General features: G+C 42.9%; 1 protein-coding gene across 1 annotated transcript in view; it reads right to left on the bottom strand.

Annotated features, from left to right (window-relative positions):
* Positions 1 to 11,450: 11,450 nt before the first annotated feature.
* Positions 11,451 to 11,988, bottom strand: part of UFD1 (ubiquitin recognition factor in ER associated degradation 1) — a 31,474-nt gene continuing 30,936 nt past the window's right edge. Inside the window, exon 12 of the mRNA XM_030218528.1 lies at positions 11,451 to 11,572. Within this exon, the coding sequence (XP_030074388.1) occupies positions 11,498 to 11,572 (75 nt within the window). The 3' untranslated portion in view covers positions 11,451 to 11,497. The remainder of the gene's footprint in view (positions 11,573 to 11,988) is intronic.

Below are 11,988 nucleotides of genomic sequence, written 5' to 3'. Positions count from 1 at the left end.
CCCTTTATCAGCTCTTTTTATCACCAAGTCAGTATTATTTTGTAATTCTTGGATCGCAATCCTTTCTTTTTTACTCAAATTGTCGTGAAACCGCCACTGTTCATTACTAAAGTGATCTTCTATGTCTCTTAGCACTAGAGTGCAAAAAGCTGAAACTAATCCTGCATAATCAACAAATCAAGATAGCTTTTTCAAGAACACGTAACTTAAAAGAGATCATGAGTCCTGCAAATTTACCTTCTTTGATGCAACATAACACAACAGGTAAACATAAAAAATGTCAACAATGTAAAACCTGCAATATCACTGAAGAATTGACTGAATTTAGAAACCCTGTTGATGGTAAAGTGTATAAATTGCGGTTCCACACTGATTGCCAATCGACATATGTTATATATATTCTGATATGCTCTTGTCAGAAAATTTATATAGGAAAAACTAAGCGCCGATTACATCAATGAATTACAGAACACCGTTCATGCATTAAATTGAATAAAAAAGGTGCTCCACTAGTTGCACACTGTCAAGATAAAGGACATACTTTTGACTCTTTGAGATGTTTTGCGATTGATCATATTCCATATAACATCCGAGGTGGGGATAGAAATAAGATCCTTATCAGAAAAGAACAGAAGTGGATTTATATTTTACAGTCTTTAGAACCGAGAGGGTTGAATTCACGAATAGAATGGTCTGGATTTTTTTTATTTTTTTGTTTGTTTTTGAAGAAGAACTATATGATTGAATCTAAAATATATCTTTAAGAACCCAATTGGGGCTTGATTGAATTTAGTTGCGATTATAAATAACAGCTACTCCTTCCGGGTGGTGCGTTCACTACCGGTGTTACATGAGCAGGAGACGCCATGTTTTAAGGTCTGTGGTTAGATGTATGTGTTTGTAAATAATACCTAATTTTTTCTTAAAAGAAGATTGATGTGGTATCTTTTTGTTTGATTGTAGATACCGTGATTTGCCATTCGTTACTTGGCCCCCTGAAGAAGCATATAATATAATATATAGCGAAATGGAGAGCCCCGTAGGGCAGAGCAAAAGCTAAGTAACATTAAGTTAAAACTGTCCTTTGGAAAATATCACGTTTGAAACAGTACAATTAAGCAAGATATTTTTATAACAATATATAAAAAAAGTGGAGTTTTTTAAGACCAAGGATTATAATGGAGTCCTAAGAAAGCAGACGATTATATGTATTGAATAAGAATAACGTCATGCAAGGACTGATGAGGTCTTTTTCTCCATTTTGATTAAAAAGAAATAAAGAAGAAAAAAGCAAGAAAAAGTGTAATATTTAATAAAAAAAGAGAGATATCACATCCTATAGGTTATGAACATTTATAGATTGTTCAACAAAGTTCAGCTCATTTTTTGACACTACAGTATAGATTTGCTGAAATTTTGTCCAGATTTTTTCTGTTTTCCATTTTCCCAACAGTTAACTCAGGAAGTGGTGCACTTGCAGCCAGCTCCAGGGTACTCACTGTCTGTGAGGACAGCACAAAAGATGGTATCGCCTCTGGAACTTCTATGCTGACAGTACTCTGATCTCCATGCGTCTCCACCAGGCTCCCTCCCTGTGCACATCGAGCTCCATTCCGGACTGAGGCAGCTGGGCTCTGAAGGAAACGTTCACTTCCTGGTTGCAGGGGCGCCGTACGTTCAACGGGGCTCAAGGAAGCCCCGTCCACACTGACAGCCAGCGTCGAAGCGCCAGCTTCTTCGGACGGAGTGGAAACTCTCCCAGGACCCAGCACGACGCCAAATTCCTCCATTCTCACTTGTCGTAGCTGATTTGACCCGCCAGCGAGAGAGGGAATCTCCCTGACTTTGCCTCTCCTTTTCCCCATAACAGGAATCAGGTAGGGGACTGCTAACTGCCGTGTTTCAAAGGAGGAAGTTGGACGCGTCTGGTAGCGCAACTCAGACCGTCGCCATCTTGAGGAGGTCTTTTCTATATCCAGAGGCCCAGTGAAAGACTGTTCTTCATGCTCCTATGGTGATGGCAAGTACAGAAAGCTAAATCGTATGTATCATAGGTAGCATCACTAAGGTGAAAACCACATTCCTGGAGATCTTGAGAGAAGAATGATAACTACTCCTGCCAGTCTTGCAGAAGGGAATGCACAATGTCTGCTAAATTCTAGAGAAGGGAAGTGTGGTAGGAGATACATTGAAGTTCATAGGCTGTGATTCTGAGGTTGAGTACAGCACTTTGATAGTCCTTGTGTCCAATAGGATCCAAAGCATTTTGTTCCTTTTCAGGAGGTGTGTTGGCTTGAATTCTGGAATGGAGAAATTAGTCCTTCCCACTATTCCAGAACCTGTAGGACAGTTGCATCCATCAACCAGCAGGTGAAGAGAACTGAAAACTGAGCTGAGACATCTCTCTTGGCATCCAGTCCAGCTCCTCAGTATTTTCATAGACAAACCAGTAAAGAAACGCAGAGTAAACACAATGACCTTAAAGAACATGCTAACCTAACACTAACCAGACAAGCAAACAGGTATGTACATCTATCTCTCAGCTGGAGAATGTTTACAGAACAAGAGATATGCAAGAAGCACCATGCAAGGTGAAAGTCTTTGACCCATTACTTTGCACCGACTACATATCTCAGAAACCTTGGGTGGGCCTCAAGAATAGTGGGAAGAACTAATGGAAAGAAAATTCAGGTAAGATCTCATTTCCCCTCCCAGTGCATAACTTCCTACTATTCCAGATCCTGTGGGATGTTCAAAAGCAATCCCTAAAATGGGTGCCAACGCAACAGCCACCGAGAACACTATCTTTAGTGTAAGATCTTTCAAGGCGGCCTTCTGTAGTGGCTCAAAAAGGAGGCTTCTGAAGAGCCCAAAGGACTAAATTAAGGTTTCACTCTGGACATGGTGTACAAAAGGGAGGCTGCCAGCGCCCCGCTCCCTGCAAGAAATCAAACGATATCCAGGTGAGCTACAAGCGACATTTTCTGTAGTCAGCTCCTGGAAAAGGCCAAAGCCGCAACCTGAACTTTTACAGAACCCAACACCAATCCTTTCTGAAGATCTGCCTGGAGAAACGCTAGGATATGCAGAGAAGGGAGAAGTCTGCACTCAGAACACCAACCCTCAAATGTCCTCCACCCCCTCACATACGCCATGGATGTAGAGTGTTTCTGCGCCTGAACCAAGTTAGCAATGACAGAATCAGAATAGCCTTTTTGTCTCAACTGAGCCCTTTCTATAGCCAAGCTTTAAAATCAAAGGGGCACGGATACTCCATGAGCACCAGACCTTGCTTCAGTAAGCCGTGTACCTGCGGAAGACAGAGAAGACCTGGACGAGTATTTACCTGACCTTTGTTGGTCTTGGCCTATACAGCCCTTATTATAACAATATGGATTATAGCTTGGCCTGCATGCATCAGTAACCAGCTTTGTCAAAGGAACATTACTGCTGAGCATAGCAAGATGATTTCATCCAAGGCCATATTCTGTGTTGCAAACTGGCTGCTATCTCCTGAGAAGATTGGAGAGAAACACACATGGCTCCGGGGGTATGTGAGCAGACAGGGAGGTTTGCTTGTTGTCGATATGAGAACAAAGGCTTGCTTCTTGACCATGAAGCTGGCTGGACATTATTTCACCATCTGTGTTTGGTCCACAGGTAGCATCTGATCGAGGGATACCAAAAGGTTTGGACTGAAGAGAGAGAAGGGAGACAACCGGAAGACTTGCAGGTGGATAGAAGGCTCTAAATGAGCTAGAGACTGATTTTCCTAAACACCAGTGAACTGCATACCTTGTAACAAATTCACAAGGCTAGCTCAGCTACAATATTAGGCCTTGCCTAAAGACTGTGCCCTTTGCATCCAGAATTCAAATCTCGGACTTATTCTTGGACCGAGAGACTTGCTGCGAATTCAGCTCGACTCTCAGGGGAAGAATTCGCTTCTTCACCATTGGAAGTCTGCAGCAGATTGCAGGGTGAGATAACAGGATTTATTACCTATGGTTATGGGGATAATTAGTCCTTGTTTTTATTCTGTGACAGATGGGTTTTATGTCAGGATTTTTGATCTATGAATTTAGCTGTTAACTTTGTATTTTGCATAAGACGTGTGGTATAAGATCTCCTAATAATCATTAGGATCAGTATTAGCACATAAGCACTGCCACGCTGGGAAAAGACCAAAGGTCCATCAAGCCCAGCACTCTGTCTCCGACAGCGGCCAATCCAGACCCCAAGAAGCTGGCAGAAAACCCAACATTTAATAACGATCAATGGACTTTTCCTTCAGAAATCTGTCCAGACCCCCTTTAAACTCAGCAAGGCCAGCTGCCGTCACTACCTTCTCCGGCAATGAGTTCCAGAGTCTAACTACGCGCTGAGTAAAGAAAAACTTTCTCCGGTTTGTTTTAAACCTACCACATTCTAATTTCATCTTGTGTCCCCTGGTTCTATTATTGTTAGCGTAAACAAACGATTCACATCTGTCCGCTCTATCCCGCTCATTATTTTGTAAACCTCTATCATATCACCTCTCAGCCGCCTTCTCTCCAGGCTAAAGAGTCCTAGCCGTCTTAACCTCTCCTCATAGGGTAGTCGTCCCATCCCTTTTATCATTTTTGTTGCCCTTCTCTGTACCTTCTCCAATTCCTTTATATGTTTTTTGAGATGAGGCGACCAGAACTGAACACAATACTCCAGGTGCGGTCGCACCATGGACAGATATAATGGCTTTATAACATCCTCACGCTTGGTTTCCATCCCTTTTCTAATAATACTCAACATTCTGTTCGCCTTCTTAGCCGCCGCAGCACATTGAGCTGAAGATTTCAACGTCCTATCCACGATGACTCCCAGATCCCTTTCTCGGTCCGTAACTCCTAACGCGGAACCTTGCAGAACATAGCTGTAATTCGGGTTCCTCCTTCCCACATGCATCACTTTGCACTTGTCAACGTTGAACTTCATCTGCCATTTGGACGCCCAATCCCCCAGTCTCACGAGGTCTTCTTGTAATTTTTCACACTCCTCCCGCGATGAGACGACCCTGGATAACTTTGTGTCATCTGCGAATTTAATTACCTCACTAGTTACTCCCATCTCGAGGTCATTTATAAATATGTTAAAAAGCAGCGGTCCCAGCACAGACCCGAGGGACCCCACTAACCACCCTTCTCCATCGAGAATAATGGCCATTTAACCCTACTCTCTGCTTCCTATCCTTTAACCAGCTCTTAATCCACAATAATACACTGCCTCTGGTCCCATGACTCTCCAGTTTCCTTTGGAGTCTTTCATGCGGCACTTTGTCAAACGCTTTCTGAAAATCTAGATATACAATATCCACCGGCTCCCCTTTGTCCACATGATTGGTTGTGTAATCCCTCATTTAGTAGTCCATTAGGATAATCAGATTCCATTATCTATATTTTGGTAATAATCTATTTTTATAGCAAGTTATTTTGAATTTTGCTTGGCATTTGCTTCAGAACTATTTATATATATTTTTCTTTACCTAATAAATAATATATTCCATTTGTGGCATTGTTCCTTTTTCCAACTAGCTAGTAATTGAGATAAGAGGTACGCTCCCCTAGACCCGAGTCCAGAATAATTGATATTTAGTAGTGTTCTGACAGCTAAGTACCTCTGAAACCTAGACCCCTGTCCAGCAGTTGAATCAGGTCTGCATACCACAGCCTCTATGGTCAATTCAGGACTATGAGAATTGTTCAATCCCAGTGCAAGTCAATCTTTTTCGACACACAGCCTACCGTAGGTCAAGGAGGGAAGATATACAGTAAAATGTGTCTCCAACCAGGGCTTGCAAGTATGCATCCTTAAGATAGCGGGCAGTGAGAAATTCTCCCCCTTGAATCGAGGCTGACTGCTCCTAGTGTCTCCATGTGAAAGCAGGACACGCAGGAGGCAGTGGTTTAGACCTTTGAGATCTAAGAACTACAATAGCCTGAACCTCGACCACTTTGGTTCCCTTTCAACAAGGAGACTACAGAAGAAAGGAACACATAGGTGGGAAAACCCCAACTTGTAATCTTTTGTAAGAATATCTAGAACCACTCCTCCCAAAATTCCTGAAAGAGGGCCTCCCACTGAAGGAAAAGTGGACCAGCCTCATATCACTGCGAAGCTCTGGAGACATTGGGTGGCCTAGCTGAGAGGAGGCCTTCATGTCCACATAAAAGGAAGATTGGCGTGCCTGAAAGCGGGACTTCTGACTATATAGCTGAAGACCAGGTTGTTACTGTCTGCTGTCTCGAAATCGAGAGCCCCCTGAAGATGGATGAGTAGAGGCTTTTGGCTTATCCTCCAGCAACTGTTGTGGCCTAGTTTCCTCCATTTTTTTCATCAAGTTACCGAGATCATCTCCAAATAGCCACTTGCCCCGAAAGGGCAGTTTAATTAGATGTGACTTTGATGTTGCATCTGCTGCCCAATGCTGCAACCAGAGTAGCCAACGTGATGTGACAGACAAAGACATAACGCGGGCCATAACATGTCATGTATAGCATCAGCCAAGTAGGCCAACCCCACTTCCAGCTGGGTGTTATGGCGCCCGTCTTGTGTTGCCAACTGCTGATGCCACTTCAGGTATACTCTTGCCAAGAACGAGTTGCACACTGTCACTTGAAGACCCAAAGAAGCCACTTCAAAGGCGTGTTTCAGGGCACCTTCTAGCTTCCTATTCTGTAGGTCTTTTAGGGCAATGCCTCCCTTCCGCCAGCAAGGTGGTCTTCTTAGTCACTGTCGTAATCGGGGAACCCACCCTGGGAAGCTGCAATTTATCTTTCTCCTCCAGAACCATGGGTAGAGGCAAGCCATGGCTCTTCCAACTTAGCCCCATGTCCGGTTAGACCCCTTCTGCTGTAATCAGGTCCTGAATGTCTGGATGCATTGGGAAGGCCTTAGAAGGATCTCTAAGCCTCCTCATGATTGACAAAGATGGAACTCCTGATACTTTAGCAGCAGGCTCCTCAATGGAAAGCACCGCCAGTGCCACAGAAATAAGAGTACTGAGATCCTTTTTATAAACAACTTCAGTAGTTTCGGATCATCCCCTTCCTCAGGAGGGAGCTCTCCCCCCTCCTTCAACAATGGCACCTTTGAATAGACTAAGGCCACATCAGTAAGGAGGGAGAAGCAGAAATAGCTTCATCTGCTCACTCCTGGAGGTGTAAACGAGATCTCTTAGCAGCCAGAGGGGCAGTGGTGTGAAAAACCTAAGCACCTTGCAGCAACTCTGACTGCCCCTGTTTCAGTAATTAGGCCTAGTATAAGGGCAATATATACTCCGGACTAAACAAAGATCCCAATGCAGCTCAATGCTGTCAGGCCCCGAGGCTGTAAAATGGCGGCTGTGTTCCATGTGTGATCAGAGGCTGCTCCCTCACTGCCGATCGGCCCCAACACAATGGAACCCATTCTCAAGCTCTCCTGCATCAACCTGCGCACTGGCCCTGCCAGAGCCTGAAGACATCCAAAGTTGTGATGCTACCATTTCCTTCTTGTGGGATTCTCAGCTTCCACACACTGCAATGCCCTGATGCTGGCCACGGGTCCCACAGCAGGACCATCACCTGCCTCAGTGGGAGTCACCATTCACCCCATCATCACATCCCAAGCAGTGAGCCAGAATCCCAACCCTGCACCAAACAGTACTTGCAGCCCTCCAAGCAGTTCCAACTTAAATTTTAGTTGGACTTACCACCGTCAGCTGCTCCCCCCCAAGCTCACAATCTCCACAAGTCTTACCACAGATGAGAAAGGCTCAAGACAGATACTGTGTCCCATGCTCTCCAGCAAACCTCTTTCCCTTTTTTTTTTAAGGTTATTGTACTGGAAAAGGAAACAGTAGAAAGGTGAAAGGTGGGAAAAAGTAAATTCATGGGACACCACCGCCTCCAGGGATCTGAAGACCTCCAGCTATGACTTTGCAGACTCAAGCCACCTGCAAAGCTCAACCGGAGACTAATTAACCAACTGGACCAGGAGCAAATCACTCAACCAGAGACTAATTAACCAACTGGACCAGGAGCAAATCACTCAACCAGAGGCTAAAAAGTGTGTCTATCCACCTGCTGGAGATAGAAAGTACCGAGGAGATGTACTGGATTCCAAGAGAGATGTCTCAGCTCAGTTCTCTATTTCCACCTGCTGGATGATGGACACAACTATCCCACAGGTTCTGGAATAGGAGGAAGCTATGTAATGGAATTTTCATTTTCTTCAAGGCTGCTTCAGAGATGACCAATTGCTGGGGGAATTGAGGATGGATAGGATCTCAAGCTGAATAAATCTAAGCACCTAGACGTTGGTTGGGTGGTTAGTGTTCGGAAGAACCTGATGCATGGGTAAACCAAGGATTTCCTTAGAGCACCAAGGACTACAGAATATTATTAAGTCTTACTTATCTGGTACAGCTGAAGAGGATTGAGGAGAAAGTACATTGAATAGCTCATCTGGTATGGGAATGATTTTCCCCTTGCACTTTTGCAGCAGATCCTTGCAGAGAAGTACAGGATCTGAAGAAGGTTCTTCTGCAGTAGAGGTGTTTTCTATGGAGCCTGAAAGGAGTCAAATCGTAATCTTGAGGAGTATCATTGTGTGCTGGAGGCAGAAAGTCCCAAGCATAATTGCCCAAGTTCCATGATACAAGGAAAAGTGCCCCATGGGTGTTCAGCTGGACGCTATGAAAGGACTGTGCATAAGGTAATGTAGTACCTTTGATGATGGGAGGACTTTGGTAATAAAGATGTACATTCCAGCAGGAATTTCTGGAGCAGCTGCAGTACTACCAATTGACGATAACTCCCAGTGGAGGCAGCAGGGTAGCTGTTCAATGTAGTGTGCTGCGAGTCAGTATGGTTTTAGCACTCAATCTGCTGCCACAGAGTTCATTCTCACGGGTACCAATGTCAGGCCAGGTGGAAGGAGAGGATGCAGTCAGGACGCAGTAGGTCCTTGAGGAGGTGTTGGTGGGATTCAGTTATTAGCCATTTGCAGTTAGTAAAGCTAGACCCTCTGCTTTTTTAATTTTGTGTGTCAGAGAAATAGGAAATCAGTTTTGGTTTGCTTCTCTTCTACCCCCCCCCCCCCCCCCCCCCATTTTTTTTTTTTTTTGCACGTTTAGGTAGGGAGAGGAGGAACAGAACACATTTCACATTTCAATTTTATTTGATATACTGCCTATAAAAATATACATAAGTGGTGTATAATAAATTAAAATCATATAGCGGGAATGGAAGATACAAAAGGATGACCAGGTTACAATAAAAACAAAAAATCAATGTAAGGTAAAGGTTAAAACTTTATGAAACAGAAAGAAGGGAGAATGTGAAAAGAAATATGGCAAAAGACTGGTGTAAGTTTGCTGTTGTGGTGGATCATGAAGCAGCAAGCTACCACAACATAATTTAAGATAGAAGGAAATGTTTTTTTAAAGAATAGGCCTACTTGTTAATCCTACCCGGAGAAGAGGAAACCCTCTATCCATCCAATGGAATAGTAAGATGAAAAGTGAGAAGAGAGTGTGAAGGGGATGGAATTCAGTGTGGAAATTCCCACACATGGTCAGGACACTTAGTCAGAACTTTCCTGAACTACTGGAGAACATCACCATTGGGACATATCAGGATATCACCCATTAGTGTGGCTGCATTCACCTCAAACTGTCAATGGCAAAATAATATAATCCAATAACACAATTTTAATTATACAAAAACTACTACTTCCCGTTTAAACATCAGCTTCTCTTCTACTCAGGTCCATTAACTTCCTTTGAAAACTAAAAGGTAAGCTGCAAACAAAAACTCAAACCATTAAAAAAAAAAAAACAAAAAAAACTGCCATCTTGTCTGGTGCCCCCACCCTCCCCCTCAAATCTAGAATGCACCCTGTGGTCCCAGGTTACAGTTCTCCTGTGCTCCTCACTCACTCTCATTTCTTGCCTTGGAAAGTCTGTTCTTGATCCTTTAACGCCCTTTCAACTGTCAAGCCGCTAACGGGCTATGGTACCCTAAGTTTTCAATTACAACAACCTAAGGGGGCTTGTTCCCTATTTTTTTTTCTTAATTGTATTCTTCCAAATCAGCCCAGCCATGACAGTGTTTTAGCCAAAGGCCAGAAACAATAGCTCACATCAGAACCCAGTTACAGTGAATTAAGTCTGGGCACTAGCTGTCAACATTTCTGCAGCAGCCCCAGCTCAAGAATCAAACAAAGGTCTTCTACATAGTAGTATACAATACTTAGCACTGGCAGGCCAGAGTGCCCTCTTCTTTTTATTGCCTTTGATAAAACCAGCCAGGTTCAGTTCATATAAAAAGCTCAAATAGGTTACAGAGTGTGTTTAAATGTTGCCTTGACCTGGCTGACAAACAACATGAAAACTAGCCTAGAGATGGTAAATAACTATATGCAAATGTCCATGGTATGACAGATATTAGGGGCCTTGTTTACTAAGCCGTGTTGTAGGCGTACTAACTTTTTAGCACGCACTAACACTAAAGACACCCATAGGAATATATGGGTGTATCTAGCATTAGTGCGTGCTAAGTTAGCGCGCCTACAACGTGGCTTAGTAAACAGGGCCCTAGGTATGTTTTCTTACAACTCTCTCAAGTTGCATTTGCACCTTGGATTTTGTATACCACCTTTGTTTTCTTCGTTTTGAAAGGCAGTTTAAAAACAATACACAAAATACAAAGAAAAGTCATACAAAATAAATCTAAACAAAAGAGCACTGCCTTTTAGATTTGGGATACAATTTTCATACAAAATAAATCTAAATAACAAAAGAGCACTGCCTTTTAGATTTGGGATACAAGTTTCACACGTGACCTATTATTATAAAAAGGATTATGGTAAAATGGTGTTTTGTTTTGTTTTTGTAAAGCTCAGTATCTGAGCAAGCTACTGTTGACTTTTCAGATTTTGAGATTAAAAAAAAAAAAAGGCTATAGAAAAAGTTTAACTGATGAAGTCCTTTCAAAGCTACACTATAAAATTCTGGAAAGGAGGTCTACAAAAACATAAGTATTCAAAAGAACCTGAGTAAGTAATACAAATTCACTGCATCCAGTCTGAGCCCCTGGACACATTTGCCCCAAGTCTTATGCGCTTGGATTTTCTTTCTAGAGCACAATTGCCAGATTCTAGTCTAAAGGAACCGCTGTGAAGAAGATTCACGCATGGGTCCAGGCAAAGTGGTGATTTCTGTAGAACAGGCTGCAAATCAAAGTCGTTCTGCCTGTGAACTACAATAAGAGCTCAAAGATGCTGTTTTCAATGGAAAGATTATTAACAAGTAGTAAAATTTAGAAAACAAAATGCAATGGCATGCAATTAGTACCAAAGTTAGGAAAGCACTCCTTGTGATACAAGTAACACTAGCTATCCTTAAGTTGTCAAAGTTAAGAATTAAAAGCCAGGATGGTGCAAAGTTGTTTTATTTTTTTGATTCAGCCACAACTCTGACTTAGGGTTTTCTTCCTTTCTTGCGCAAGGACTGTCCCTCACCAGAGAATGCAATAAACCTGCTCCCAATTTCATCCTGGAAGGAAAAATAAGATGAACATTACTACATTAATATATAGTACTAGAAAAAAAAATCACATCTTCAATTCCCATGTAAAAGAAATAGACTGTCGTCACTGCCCAAGTGACAAAAATCAGTCACTTTTTCCTCAACTGAAGGACTAAGAACAGCTTAAAAATACAGCATGAGGCAGCCTGGTAGCTCATATGGCAAGTGCTGTGCAATGTAATATGAAAGAGCTCTGGTTCAATTCTCACTTTGGTCTTCTACTCTTTAAGGTAGTGGGGGATACTGTGGTGGCAATGATCGCAACCGAGGGGTGGAGGGATTGGGAGGAATCATGGTCATTATTTAAGGGTAACACCTAATGGCTGTATTTAGGGCCCTGGAGGACAGGGTTCTGTAAGGTGCCATGATACACAGCCTCTGGC

The sequence above is a fragment of the Microcaecilia unicolor genome, chromosome 11, assembly GCF_901765095.1.
Source record: "Microcaecilia unicolor chromosome 11, aMicUni1.1, whole genome shotgun sequence".
Lineage (NCBI taxonomy): Eukaryota > Metazoa > Chordata > Amphibia > Gymnophiona > Siphonopidae > Microcaecilia > Microcaecilia unicolor.
Note: the sequence above shows the minus strand (reverse complement) of the source record. Positions and strands in the feature narration are given on the sequence as shown.